Source organism: Falco rusticolus, chromosome 5, assembly GCF_015220075.1.
Source record: "Falco rusticolus isolate bFalRus1 chromosome 5, bFalRus1.pri, whole genome shotgun sequence".
NCBI lineage: Eukaryota > Metazoa > Chordata > Aves > Falconiformes > Falconidae > Falco > Falco rusticolus.
In genome coordinates this window covers 80,494,945-80,509,069 of record NC_051191.1, presented here as the reverse complement: position 1 = coordinate 80,509,069, position 14,125 = coordinate 80,494,945, and the positions used below count along the sequence as shown (strand labels likewise).

Genomic DNA, 14,125 nt, shown 5'->3' with positions numbered 1-14,125 from the left:
CATCAGTTTATTTAAGAAGTAATCCAGACAGCACTTAACTTGGTACTTTTTGAGTATGAGTAATTACTTTGTTTAAAGAGTAATTATGCTTTGGTGGATTTGTTTGGCACAAGTAACTCATAACATACATGAACCAGAAACATTTGATGTCTACAGTGTTTGTTCAGCTTGCATCAAATACTGCAAGCTTATTTTGGAAGTAAAGTGGGTAAATAGAGAAAGGCATGATAAGCAGAGTAGGTGTACTTCCCACTCGTTCTAACTAAACTTGCAAGATGTGTTACGTGTTCTATTACAAGCCTCTGGTTTCCAATGCAGTCTAATCACCGGGAAGAGAGAATGTACAGTACTTTCTAAAATGTCTAGCTGTGTAGATAAACAGTAGAGGGAACTACAATTATAAAGTATTTTTAAGGTAACTATTACCCTGGAAGATTAATCATTACATGATGATAAAGACTCACAGAGGCAGCATGAATATGATTTATAAGTTCATCTAGTAGGAGAGCGGGGTGAATGTGAAAATTCCAAAGATGTTGTTTAATTTAACTAGAAGTGTAGGAAGGACTTTAATGAAAATGCCTGCTGCGTGTTTATATGTGAACCCAGGTGGCTTTGTCTCAGTGCAACCTTTCCTGGTGTTAATTATACAGTCACTGTCCTACAACTCAGAATGCTTTCTGCCAGAGAAACTTAACCCACATCTCTGCAGTGCTGTTATGGCCCCATTGAAAAACCATCTGGGTCAGGCAAGTCTTATTCCCATCAGGTTTCCTTAGAGCTGTGATGTGAGTGGCTGGTTTTGAATTATGAAGGAATGAATCCCATATCCTTGCCTTTGCTTTTAAGGTGAAATGTTATGGTCCTCTTCGGACCTCCCTTAAATTCCAGCAATCCCAGAAAACATGGGTACATGCGTGTTAGGTTGTTTTCTTGTAGAACAAAGTTGCAAGCTCCAGACCCACTAGGTATGACAAGTTGACATTTTGATCACTGCAGCAACCAGTGAGACTGAAACCTAGTTCACAGAGTGAACTACAGAGTTCATAGCAGAATCTGATAGCTTTCTGTCCTTACTGTTATGAGTTCACTACATTGGTAAAAATGGTCTTTCCAACCAATTTCTTTTCTCTTTTCAGAGGAAATGGGTTGTGCATATCCAGAGGCTGCATATCTGGATTTTCTTGTTCACTATCTTGATTTTTAAAACTGCTAGCCTATAACATGCATGCAGCACTTGGCAGTAACATAGCTGTAACCATCTCTTATACAACAGAGATGGGAAAATCGAGAACTGCCATCAGGTCAAAGCATTGAGAGGTGTGTCTAATATTTGTACAGGGGAGCTACATGTAGATCTCTCCTCCCCTGACATAAGTGACCAATGAGCTATTGCATTACATAAGTTTATTGGTGCTTATGTATTTAGTAGTCTTACAATTCTTCTTAGACTCATGTTCTAATTAAGAGGTTTTAAGTGGGTATTTTAAAGTTTCCAGCTAATTAAAATTATTATTCCAATGAGATACAGTGTTCATATACCCAGTCACTGAAGTTATGAGAATCATAGTCAAGTAAAATAGGCAAGTTTCTTCTGAGTTGAAAACAAGTATTTTAGACATTTTGGGTTTGTTTTTCTTTTAACTAATGGTTGTGCTAGTCAAAACTTCTGCTATATTTGAATATAATGAAATGTGATCTAAACATACTGACTACTGAGATGCCTCCAGCCTAAGATGTAACAACCCTAGCCTAGGGCAATGCTATCACAGTTCTTTAATACGTCAGATGTTAGTGAATAGAGTCAACTATGTATAGATAAAGCAGTATTGTTCTCAATCATTAGTTTTACTTAATGTCCTGTTTTTCTCACAGGGGGATCCGGTTTCTCCAGATACTTCGCATGCTTCATGTGGATCGACAGGGTGGCACCTGGCGACTATTAGGATCAGTTGTTTTCATACATCGTCAGGTACTAGACCTTAAAATCCCCAGCATGTTGTTTACTTTAGTATATTCTTTTCATGGACTTCAAATCATAGTCCGATTTAGATGAACAGTTACTGTTGCAGAAGGAAAACTAAAAGTCTGTCATGTGTTTCTGCTTTTAAAATGGGAACACTATTCTTTACTTCAGGTCAGTGGCTAACAGGATATCAGCATCAGTATTATTTTTGGAAATTAACTGTTGTACTCTTTCATGTTATTCAATATAATTTATTAAATGCAGTTATGTGGCGTGCCTTTCATATGGCAAAATTTGTCCACTGTCTTCACAGAAGATGTGGTCCTAGCTTGGTTGTTCTGTGGAAAAACAAGTATTAGTGGAAAAGCCTTGATAAAGCAAGTCAATTATTTAAATCGTTCTGTTTTCTTTGCTTATATAAGGACTTTTCTAATCAATTCTACAAATAAAAATGCTAACTATGTTATAATAGTATCAAGAAAAGTTACTTTTTGAATGGTGTAGTCACAGAGGTAAACTTGGCTGTAAATAGTTATATGTCCATTAAAGCTTTGAAAGAGTTATTCTGTATAAAGGTTCATTAAGCAGGAAAAGCTCAAATATTTTAGCACAGACTTTTAAAAATTTCCAGTTGAAGGCTTCTTTTTGAGGCTTCATGGAATCTCTTGCATTAGCTTTGTGAACATAATAATAAACGTTTATCATTAGCCTTTAGATCTTGCATATCATACCATATTGTGGAGGGCTAATACTGTGCTATGAATCTTTACATCAGACTTCTAAGTGTGATTCTTTAACCTGCTCTTTATGAGTGTAGATTTTTCCTCCAGATATTGACGAATATTTACGGATTCCCACACAGACATTATTTAATTTCCTAGAATGAAACATAAAAAAGTCTTGTTCTGGGCCAGAGAATGGGAGGTACTTAATCCAAAAGATTAATTTAATATTAAAAGTTACTTTTCTTCCCTTTATTTTTTCCCCCAGTACTGTAGGAAATTCTATGTCATGATGGCTGTGCAGCATTGATGCACACTGAAGTGCTCCAGTATAAAGCCAACTTTCAGCCTGTACAACAGTATGACTTTTAATGCTCCAAGTCTGTGTGGTCTTCATTTATTATGGCCTGGATATCTAGCTAGGGCAGAGCTGATATTCAAATACACTTTCTCAACATTTACTAAACTCACTGACAGAGGTGTTTGAGAGAATTTTTTCCTGTGGGTGTTAAGAGTTTTAGTCAAGAATCTGGAAATACTGTCTCCAAAATATAACACTTAAGTTTTAAATGTCATAAACATAAATAAGTTCAATGATTTAAAAGGAAAAAAAAATACCTTTGGAGAAGTGATTTTATGAATAAATGCATCTGAAGTTCTGCTAATCCAAAGAAGTGATTATGATGATATAAAACTCTACAGATCTGTAGTACTTGTCAAAGCAGATCACCCACTAACACATTAAAAAAAAAAAAATCAAACACACCGCTCTGTATTGACATTGGACAAGTGTAACTGAAATCCTAGCATGGAAGGGAAAATGGAACCTTTATTCCTATCCAGTCCCTTAAAGAAATTTTTGTTTTAAATTAACAAAACAGAACAAAAACACCTCAGCTGTTTTTTCTTTCCAGGCAGAGTACAAGGCCTTAATTTATTTGTTGAGTTTGGTACTCTTTCAGCAAAAATGGGACCCTAAATCCTTAAACAATGTCAGAAAATAAATTCATGTCTTTGTTACCTGTGAAAATAACAAGCACTTGGTCCTCTGTGGGCCCAGAAGAGCTTTCTACAGTTGTCACCAATGATTTCCATGTGTTTTGGAATTTTACATATAGCTGTATTAGCTCATTCAGGCCCGATTTGGCTAGGATGCACTTCTATTTTCAGCAGGTTGAGCTTATGCAAGCATTTCTTGCCAAAAGCAACAAAACATGAGTCAATATCATATGTGGTGATGGAAAGACATGGAAAATTCATGCAACTTACTGAAAAACGGAGTTAGCCAATCCGGCTAGAGCTTGTAAGCCTCTCAATTAGTTTTACTTATTCGTCACCTTGCTTTTGAGGTCTTCTACTCCTTTGAGGAGGATGTTACTGATGAATTGTGGATCTGGGGTTTTCTTGTATTTTTCCCAAGTGTTGAATTTAATATCGTGTGGTCCTTATTGTAACTGAAAATATAAATCTGTCTAAGATAAAAAAATGTGTTGACTCAAGTCTCTCAATATTCAAATTTACCTTTGTGTATATTTGGTTTTTGTTTTTCTGTTTCCTTTGCATATATGTGTCTGAAAGTCCTTGCTGAAAACACTAATTCTTATTAGGCAGCACTATTTATTCTTAAACTCTTATCTATTAAAATATCATACAAATGTGAAGTTTTAAGGCCTTATTTCTGCAAAATGCTCCTTCCTATGAGATCATGTATCAATTAATACTATTTGACATTGGTAGACGCCAATCTATCCATATTTCTTGAAGCATGTATTATTTTAAAATCTGTAGTCTCTCTTACATGCGGTACGTATTAGATAACTGCCATTCTTAATAATTAAATATAGGTATATATTTTCATCTTTCAATACATATGTAACATGGATTGACATTTAGAATAAGTATAAGGCAATTGCATTTTCATCTGGTCTTTACTTAAAGAATTCAGTCTTTAGGTGAATAAGGCTGGAGCTGAATGTGCCAACGGTGAAATAAGTCAAGTGGTTCTGTTGATGTTTCAACCACTTTGAAAGGATCTCATAAGACTATGCATAGCACTTCTGAAAAGCACATTTTTCTGCCCACTTTTCAAAAAACCAGCACTCAACACAGAAATATTCCAATTATCATCTACTCTCTAATTCTGTCCTCTGAGACGAAATTAACATTCCTCAACATGTAAAATCTATTAATATCTGAGATGTAAGCAACACACCAAGTGTAACTAAAAGATTGCTGTTGATGTGGCAGGAAGTCACAAATCTGCTAGAGGTGAAAGCGGAGTGTTTTCTTTGTAAGCACACAACCAGAATTAGCCTCCATTTCTGTTGTAGCTTTCTAAGGATCATTGAACTTACAGTCTCAGGTGTTAAACAGTTTCATCCTGCATTGAAAAAATATTTTGTAAGCAAACAAAAAAAAATGTGAAAAAATTGGAGAAATGCATATATTCAACTATAAATGTAAACACAAGGAACTTTTCAGAGGAATGATGTCATATCTACAAATACAGAGCGTACCGTCATCGTTAGAGAAAAAAGTGAGAAAAGAATGGTGACCAGCATAGAAACCTGAACTAATGAAAAGTCTTGTTTAGCAAACAGGTCTGCAAAAAGTTAAGGCTTAGATTAAAAGACTTGCCCATGGGCAAAACTGAATACTATAAGATTTCATTATTTAGGTCATTATCAAATGATTAGAGAAAAACTACCTACTTTGCTTTGTGCCAAGATTGCTTAGCAACTTTCTGAATCTACTTTTAATTAGTGCTATAGCAGAAGGAAGGATATATATAGTTGCTGCTGTTGAATGCAGTTACTAGCTTCCAGGACTACATTTTCCCCGAAAGCTTTTATAATGTAAATAAAATAAATAAATAAATAAATAACTAGATAGATAGATAAATAAATAAATAAATAAAAGATCTGAAGGAGGTTTGATGATAAAACCCTCAGAAATGGTTTGAGAAATGTTGGTAGACTGTTACAGAAAATCTGTGAAAACCTGACATACTTTATGAGTGGAGGTAATCCTTAGACAGGTTTCAATTTTAAATTTTTTTGTATAGCAATATTTTAATTCCTCTATTGATTTTGATCCAAGGAAAGAAAAATAACTTGTCAAGAATTTAAGGAAGGTGCCCATGAAGATGTAGCACAACAATATTTCATGATAAAGGTTGTTAAATATGTGCAAAGAAAATAAAGGAATAATATGTGTTAACTATTGAAGCATTGTAAACATTAAGTAATTAAAATAAGCTATTTTCCCTCATAACGAGGTATTGGATTTTCCTGAGGGGTAGGTGAACATCTCATTTGATTATGATATAGTGCTGCTTTGGTAAGCTTATATACAGTTTTGCGTTTGTGATACCACACATTTTGGCTTTTTTAAATGTGCGAGCATATTTTTTCCTGAAAACTGACAATCCTGTATCTAAGTAACATCAGTTCTGATACAACTTTCCTATCCAAAAACCTATAGAGAAACTGGTATATTCATGAGGACTGTATCATGCCCTAACAGAAGGCCCTTCTAATAAACTGGCCTAGCCTCAGTCAGTCTGTTTTTTAGGACAGAAGTAGAGGTTTTATCTTAAGATTTTATTTTATCTTATCGTGAAACTGTTAAGGCATCAACATTCAGTTTTAAGCAACTAAGTATCAGATACACAAGTTCATTGCTTAGATATAGTCATAATCGCAATACACATTTTGCTATTTCTTAACTGTTATTTTAACATACTGTTTATAAAGTGAATTTCTAAAACAGCTTTACTATTTTAAAAATGTATTAACATTTGATATTTGAGTGGACAGCTAAATGGAATGATCCCTATTAAAGGACATGAAACAGGAGAGATGTCCCTCCCTACATTTAGCTGTCCAAATGGTCTTGTATAAATTATGGCTTCTTGAATTCTTTAGTCTGGTATGAATAGAAAGGAAGTCACTGAACCACCTGTTTTACTGGAAGCAAATTTCATACCTGAAATATAATTTACTAATTTGTCTACTCCAATGCAAAACCCCCCAGATATTTACAGCGTTTTACAATGATAGAATATATATGATGTAAACCTTACGCACTTGTTTGCTTTCTCTTTTAACAGGAACTCATAACCACGTTGTACATTGGATTTTTGGGATTAATTTTTTCATCTTATTTTGTTTATCTTGCTGAGAAGGATGCAGTTGATGAGGATGGAAAGACAGGTTTCTCTAGCTACGCTGATGCCCTTTGGTGGGGTGTGGTAAGTCTTTACTATCAAAATACACGCACAAACTTAGTGCATTAGATTTTCTGCTGAAGTCATGATCTGTTTAAAAAAATCTGGCCTTTCTATTTTTGCAGAACATATTTCTGTAGGGAAGCTGTAGGAAAGAAAAATATAATAAATACAATTAAATTATTTTGGCATTAAACTTTATTGTGAAAGCATGAGAGCAAGTCCTTACAAAAGGTCATTGAACGTTTACAGATACAAAAAGTCCACATAGAAATTCACATTTCAAAAAGAGTATAAATATACTCCAAAAGCTATAGCACTTCTTTTAAACTCTACTTAGTTATCTGCAAAAGGTGCATAGCTTAAGAAGTATATTTGTTGAAGTTGAGTTAATGACTCTATTTTTTTAAATCTTTCTGTGTAAAGCTCACTCTCTCAGTAATAATGCAGACCCTGATGGAGGTTACAGGTTATTGGTTTGGTTTTGTTTTTTTTTTAATAATTCTATGATTCACTGTAAAGGTAAATAGGTCCATCAAAAGCAACTGGAAAAGCTTCACAGATTCATCAACTACTTTGGATATCAATCGTCAGTCAGAGTCAGTGCAAATCTTTGGTGAAATAATGAAAAAAACATCATTAAGGGGGAACTGGGATTTTGAGAACATTGTGGTAATTATTGTGTGCATGCCCAGAATCAGTTTACAAAGGAATAGACAGCTATGAACAGAATAAGAGACCACATTGTTTCCACACTCTCTTCATATGGCTCTTCTCATCATGTTTCTCACTGTGACTCATGTTCACATTCCTTATTAGTTGTTGCACGAATCATCTCTTCTCTTGTGGTCTCTTTTCCCACTAGTGAACCTCATATATTTTATGAGTTGACTGTCTCATTCTGACAAACCCAAGGAGATCCATCACATCAGTGTTAGTGACAAAGAAAAAATGAGAGAACTACAACAGATGCAGAGCCACCAAGTTCCAGAGAGAGAAGTATATATTTCAAGAGTGATTTGAAACTCAATAAACTGGATTTGTTCTTAGATAATAGACTTGAAAAATGCCAATATATTTATTGGGCCATAAACCAAATTTTATCTGCATCCAAATAAACTGGTAAGTCTGGGAAAGCAGACAAGAAGTTCCTAATAGATATATGTGTCTAACCCTTAACTTAGATGTTGTGTAAGCCTCTACTTCAATGAAGTACACAGAAATACAGTTATATTACACGTAGCGTGAGTTACTACATTTTAAGTGGTTCAGTATATTAAAACATATAAATTCCTGTCATTAGGTTGTCAGGTATTAAATCATCACCTATGGTTGTGCAAAACAGTACAAACCAAGAAGAATCTAGTAAATAAGAAAAATCAACTAAATGGCCAGTTGGACCTGATTATCTAATGTGCTGGGAAGAAACCATGAACTAGCCCATTCAACAATCTCTTGTTAAAGTCCTCAATAGACATATGGTAAAATTTTCAGAACATAAAATCTCATTATTATAGTAATGAGATAACCTCTAGCTAGTGGAGGAAATAATAAATGTCCCAGAAGCACAGATTGTGCTGTATTTTAAAAGCAAAAGTAATTTTAGGGTGTAATTGATGTTGTGAAAGATACCCCCCCATGTCTGCTTTAAGTAAACAAACCAGTACACAGGCTCACTTACTCTGCTATTGTTTGAGCAGTGCAGCTCAAATACACATTTAAATGACTGAACACAGTGGAACACAGCTACTGTTTCTGTTTTTACTAATGGTCTAGCTGAATAGTCTGTGAAGTATGTCTAACTAAAAGTGGGGCTGCCTGCGGGAAGCTCAGCATCTTTAGGGGCTCCTATAAAATTTTGTGCTAGTTCAGCTAGACCTATGAGAAATATCTCATAAATTTTTTTAGCATGGTGAAGTTCCGAAGTTTGTAGTAACATGTGAATTAGAATTACACCAGTGAAAGAAATGAAAAGCGTATAGTTTGTAATAAAGAGATCTTAATTTAATATGAAAACATTAGAGGATGTGATTCATCTGCACAATGTCTTTGGTGTTTCATAAAGTAATTCCTAGTCTTGTAACTGCAAAAGCTAGAAATACCCAAATTCAAACATGAATGGGAGGGTAAAAGAGCCCCTTATCAACCTGAGTGGAGTAAGGTAGAGTGGAAAACAAAAAAGGATTTTCAGCAATCCGTTTGGGAACTAGCTATGATTTTTAGCATCCGGTTCTATCCATGTATATTCATGCATGTGTTATTCATGCATGTAATAAAACTTCAGTGTGAAGCCAGTGTGCTTTTTCTACCTTTCCCTCTTATTTTGGGGGTTTTATTGCTTGTTTTTTTAGCTCTAGTTATCAAGAGCTTGCTTTATGCATTGAATGTTTAGGTAGAGATTACAAAATATTTTTAAATGCTAGAAGCTACAGTCTTGATTTGAGTAAAATATAAAAAATGAAGTTCAAAAAAGTCGGGATGTGTTTATATAAGCATATTTTGTTAATATTTTGGGCTTCAGGAATTTAAAAGGAGTTCAGTTATGAAGGGCAACAGATAAGTTTAAAATGCGCATTACCTTGCTGAGATGACTTGGAATCTGTATTTCAAAGTGTATGCATATGCCTTGCAAAGTGTTCAATGGGTTTTGTTGTTGTTTTCTGAAACTTGACTTGTTTTGTGTAATAGCAAGATAAAATCAGCTTTGTTTTTCTCTAGCAGTGTGAGGCACATGAAGAACACTGTTTAAATTGTTTAAGCTTTTCAGACGTCTAGGCCTCCTCAGCATTAGTGAGTCACGGTGCAGGTGCAGTTCACAGCTGGGAACAGTGACAAAGGACAAAGTGAATCAGTTTCTTTTTCTTTTCAAATCTTCTGTAACATAGAAACACAGATGTGGAGTTACTAGGGAGTGAAATTTGATTTCACTTTTGCCTTTCAAAACTGAACCATAGGAAAAAAGTCTTGGTAGCAAGTATTTGAACGTCTTATGTGTCTGACAAAAACCACAGAGTGTATTATGGGTAACATTTTGCTTTGAGTAGAAAGTGCAAGCTTGCTGAACTTGATACAAATGACCTGAAAGTTTTAAATATGAAGAAAAGGGAAAATAAAGAATGAATGAGAGTTGGAATTAAATGCTAACTACATTCACCCGCTCCAGTTAAATCCAAGGTTGTTTCACCTAGATTTGGCAGGCACACAGATTAAACTGCAAAGACCTATCAAAGTCTTGTGGTATTTTATATGAAGCCACTTTCAGAAGTTATAGCATGTTAGAACACATGCAAAAGCATTTCCAACAGCATTGTCAGTCTGCCAGAACTGCAGCCCATGTCACAGCAGTTATTCTGTTCTTTCTGGGTATTTTTACTTAAGGAAAGAAGGGCATGTAGGAGGCTTCTCTTCTGGACACGGCACTTCCATGCTCGTCTCTTGCTTATTGGTTTTGCTGCAAACTGGACTATTCTGTACCATTGAACTTGAGTGAAATAGTCACTCCAGTAAATTGCTGTTATCTGGCAGAGGTATTTGGGAGCAATTGCTGACAATTTCCAGCAGTAAATCTCCATGCCAGAGGTAGCAGTTTGAACCCCTTTATACTTCATACATTTTTTGAGGTGTGCAGTTCTGACTCTTCAAACTTCAGGACACCTGCCTTATCTCAAAGCATGTGAGAAGCTCTGCTGACTTGTACTATATTAGAGTTCTTCCTTTTTTGAAGTGTACATATATGTTTTCAAAGCCTGTTAGAGCATCTGCATACCAGCTGGAATGTGCCATGGCAAATCTGTGTTACAAAGGAGGTGTCATTTTCCAAAGCCTAGTTATTAAACATTCTCTGAGCAGATAACTAATAACTTTTGGATATAGAGGTAGAAAAAGATTCTGTTGTCTTTAAGAAAGCCAGAGAATTACATTAATTATAATCCTTTCCACATACTTCAATGCACTAATTAGATTACCAAGAAGTCACCCTCTTAAGGTAGCCAGGGAGAAACTTTCTGAGACATGTTCAGGCACCTGCAGGAATCTGCCAGCCAAATGCCTGCTGTAGAGATGGAAAATCATCTTTTCTGTGGTTACAGCTTTCATGCTGTCTTCCATAGTAACGCTAAGGCAGCTCAACATTACTGCAGTTTGTTTTTAAGTCCTGAGCGCTGGAGAACTCAAAAAAAACCCAACAAACCAAACCACCTAAAAAACCAACAAACCCACAAAAAAACAAGAAGCCTTTCATTAGAAAAAAAAGAGAGGAAAAGGAAGGAAAAATCCCAGACTTTAAGGGGTCATCTGGGTGCACCGAGGAGCTGAAGTGCCATTAAAGAAACGCTGCTTTAACTTCCTCCACTCCCCAGTAACACATACTGTATTTCAAAGTTGAAATTTGGGGGGTATATTTTAATTTTGGGGAGTGGAAAACTCATCTGTTTGTACTGCTGGTAGTACACAGCAACGGAGTCACTTCATGGGCAAGCCACATTAAATCTGGACAAACACCTGGCAAGACAGAGCTCCTGCTGAGAGCAGTTTGAAGTTCAAAATAATATCCATTAGAGGATCTAGATACTACAAAGTTAACTTAATCAAGTGAGAAATTCATGATGAATAAACACAAGCCTTTTTTTTTTTTTAACTTGGAAAAACTAAGTTCAATAGTAGTTGGTCATTTTTTTCCCCTGAAAATTTCCTTTCCAGTTGTCCAGAACTGCTCTGAGAGAAGGAAATATATCCTTCCCGCAACTTTATTGCTGATAGCTTCTTCTGAGAAGCCTATTTTTGCATAATCAAAGCATTTGTCCGCAACTTTTCCTATAAAAGATAGTATTTCCACATCTTTTTTGTAGTTAGTGTAAATTTACGTATTCTTTTAAGTCTGTTCTGGTTGTATTTCTGCACCCATTCAAGGCAAAGCGAAGGAAGTGGGACTAGGTTTAGGGTTGGTGCCCCCAAACAGAAGTACATTTTTTCTATTTAAAGCTTTCCCCCATAGCTGGTATTGGTAACAGAATTCTTCATTTCCTCATCAGAAGTATTCCACTTCTTAGGGGTAGAAGTCATCTTTCTTGTGCTATTTTATTACAGTGTCGGGACTCTGAGTATGCTAAACAGCTTTAATGACTCTGAGCAGCCACACCTGGGACAATCCCCAACACCCATGACCCAGGACCTCTATTCAGGCTCAGCCCTGGGTACTTATTTCCTGCCTGAGCTGGTGTCTAGTTCAGCCATGGTCTGGTCATCCAGAGCTCAACCTATAGGCTGACTTCCATACTCCACCTCAGATTTAACCTATGATAATGCCATATGATTTAGACTCTCTGTTGGACACAGATGCTGTCTGTGAGTCTGTCCTGCTCTGGGGCTGGGCTCAGGGTGGTGATACCCCTGTCTGGCCAGCTGTGGGGTTGCCTTGGCATCCCTCCTTGGGATCACCTTCTGTTGGGGAGCAGCTGGCCCTTGCTGCATTACAAATCATTCTGATGGGCCAGCCTTCACCTGGACTATGATACCCATCACATCACCAACCCTTTACTGACCACTGGGCTCCTAATGAATTCTCTTTCCACCTGCTGAGGCTCATCAGCAACAGTCCCAAACCTCTGTCCCACTCCTTGCCTATGTGGCTTTTCAAGGATGACTTGACACCCACACAGTGATTTAGTCCCTCAAGAGCAAGTCCCTACTGATCCCAAACCTGTGTAAGGACATGCCTTGATGAGCGGGGAGGTTTTTGCCATGGCCCTGGGGGCACTAATTGGCTTAATGACCCTGAGCAGCATCACCTGTGGCTTCCACCCACACCCAGGGGTTCTGTTTAAGCTCACTACTCTGCAGAAGGAGAGCTGGTTTCTACATCAATGGTAGGGGTGTCTGGCTATGGAGTTCCTTGATCTTGACTTCAACTCATCTTGGCTTTACCTATTCCATGGGGACATGCATGCTGGTTACTGGACCTAATCCTGACCTGTGTGTGAATTTTCTGGCTTGATGTCAGACCTGCCCCACTGCTGTGATATTGCCTTACAATCTGGACTGTTGGTTGGAGCTGGCTGCTCTTTCTGTATCTGTTTTGCTTGGGTGCTGTAGGACTGGGTCTTAACTGGGGAGGCACTGCGTTGCTGGCTGTGTTATCTCCCTTGAGTCTGGACCCCTTGTCCTTTAGGGAGTACCTGGCCCTTGCTGCAGCCTAATAAGCAAGGAGCAGATCCAGGTACAGTAATATGATGTATTCTGTGGCTTAAACATAACTTTGAGTGGCAAGAAACTGTGGGGGCAGGGGGAAGCTGAGCATGGGGTTTGGCTCTATTTAGCATTTGGTCATCTAGCATGTTTACTTTGGGATGCCTTCTGGACTAGTTGTGTGTTCCTCCTCTTGTTACAAAGATTCAGCTTGGATGATGTTCGTTGTGTCACTTTTCCTTCTTGTTGGTGTAGGGCATAACTTACCCTGCCACAGCTTGTGTCTCTGCCTGACTGTAGGATTTGCTGATGTCTGTGCATGGGCTGTGTGCAAATTGGCACTTTCAAGGCTTTCTTTTCAACCCTTTGAAATTACATTTTAAAATCAAAAGTGGAAAAACTGCAAGCCTATGATTTCAAGCCCACAAGCCCAATCCTTGTGGTTTTGGGAGGATGGAAGCAGCCAGCTACAAACTGTGAAACAGTTGTACTGGGTCTAGACTACTGTTGCATCCAAAACAGTGGCCATGCGAATGCTTGCAGAAGAATATAAAACCAGGATAAAACACTTTAGTGTTTAGCATATACCAGGGTCTCTTTATGCATAAATTCAAACACTCTTGATACATATGTATCTTGTAATACTGATATTCTTTTTTTTTGCCTGCTTTTGGGGAAAAGAGGAAAAAAAAAAAAAAAAAAAAAAGAGTACTGCGTTGTAGTGAATCAAATGTTTTTTCTGGCCTAGGTAACGGTCACAACAATTGGTTATGGCGACAAAGTTCCCCAGACGTGGATTGGAAAGACAATAGCTTCCTGTTTTTCGGTATTTGCTATATCTTTCTTTGCTCTGCCAGCGGTAAGTAGAACATGGATCACTTTATTAAGGTGTCTGTCTGCCTTGGGCTCACAATTAGGTAGCTTTAAATTGGTACTTTTGATAGGAAATAATGGGGTTGGGTGTTGCTTCAGAATGTTCATGCACATGTTCTCAAGTGTATGTGTGTCTGTGCACACATATTCAAA

At 37.0% G+C, this 14,125-nt stretch overlaps 1 protein-coding gene across 1 annotated transcript in view; it reads left to right on the top strand.

The window, feature by feature from the left end:
- The window catches only part of LOC119147957 (potassium voltage-gated channel subfamily KQT member 1-like), a 510,752-nt gene that overhangs the window by 52,189 nt on the left and 444,438 nt on the right, over positions 1-14,125 (top strand). The window contains exons 5-7 of the mRNA XM_037387400.1: positions 1,876-1,972; positions 6,800-6,940; positions 13,848-13,958. Coding sequence (XP_037243297.1) covers positions 1,876-1,972; positions 6,800-6,940; positions 13,848-13,958 — 349 coding nt within the window. The remainder of the gene's footprint in view (positions 1-1,875; positions 1,973-6,799; positions 6,941-13,847; positions 13,959-14,125) is intronic.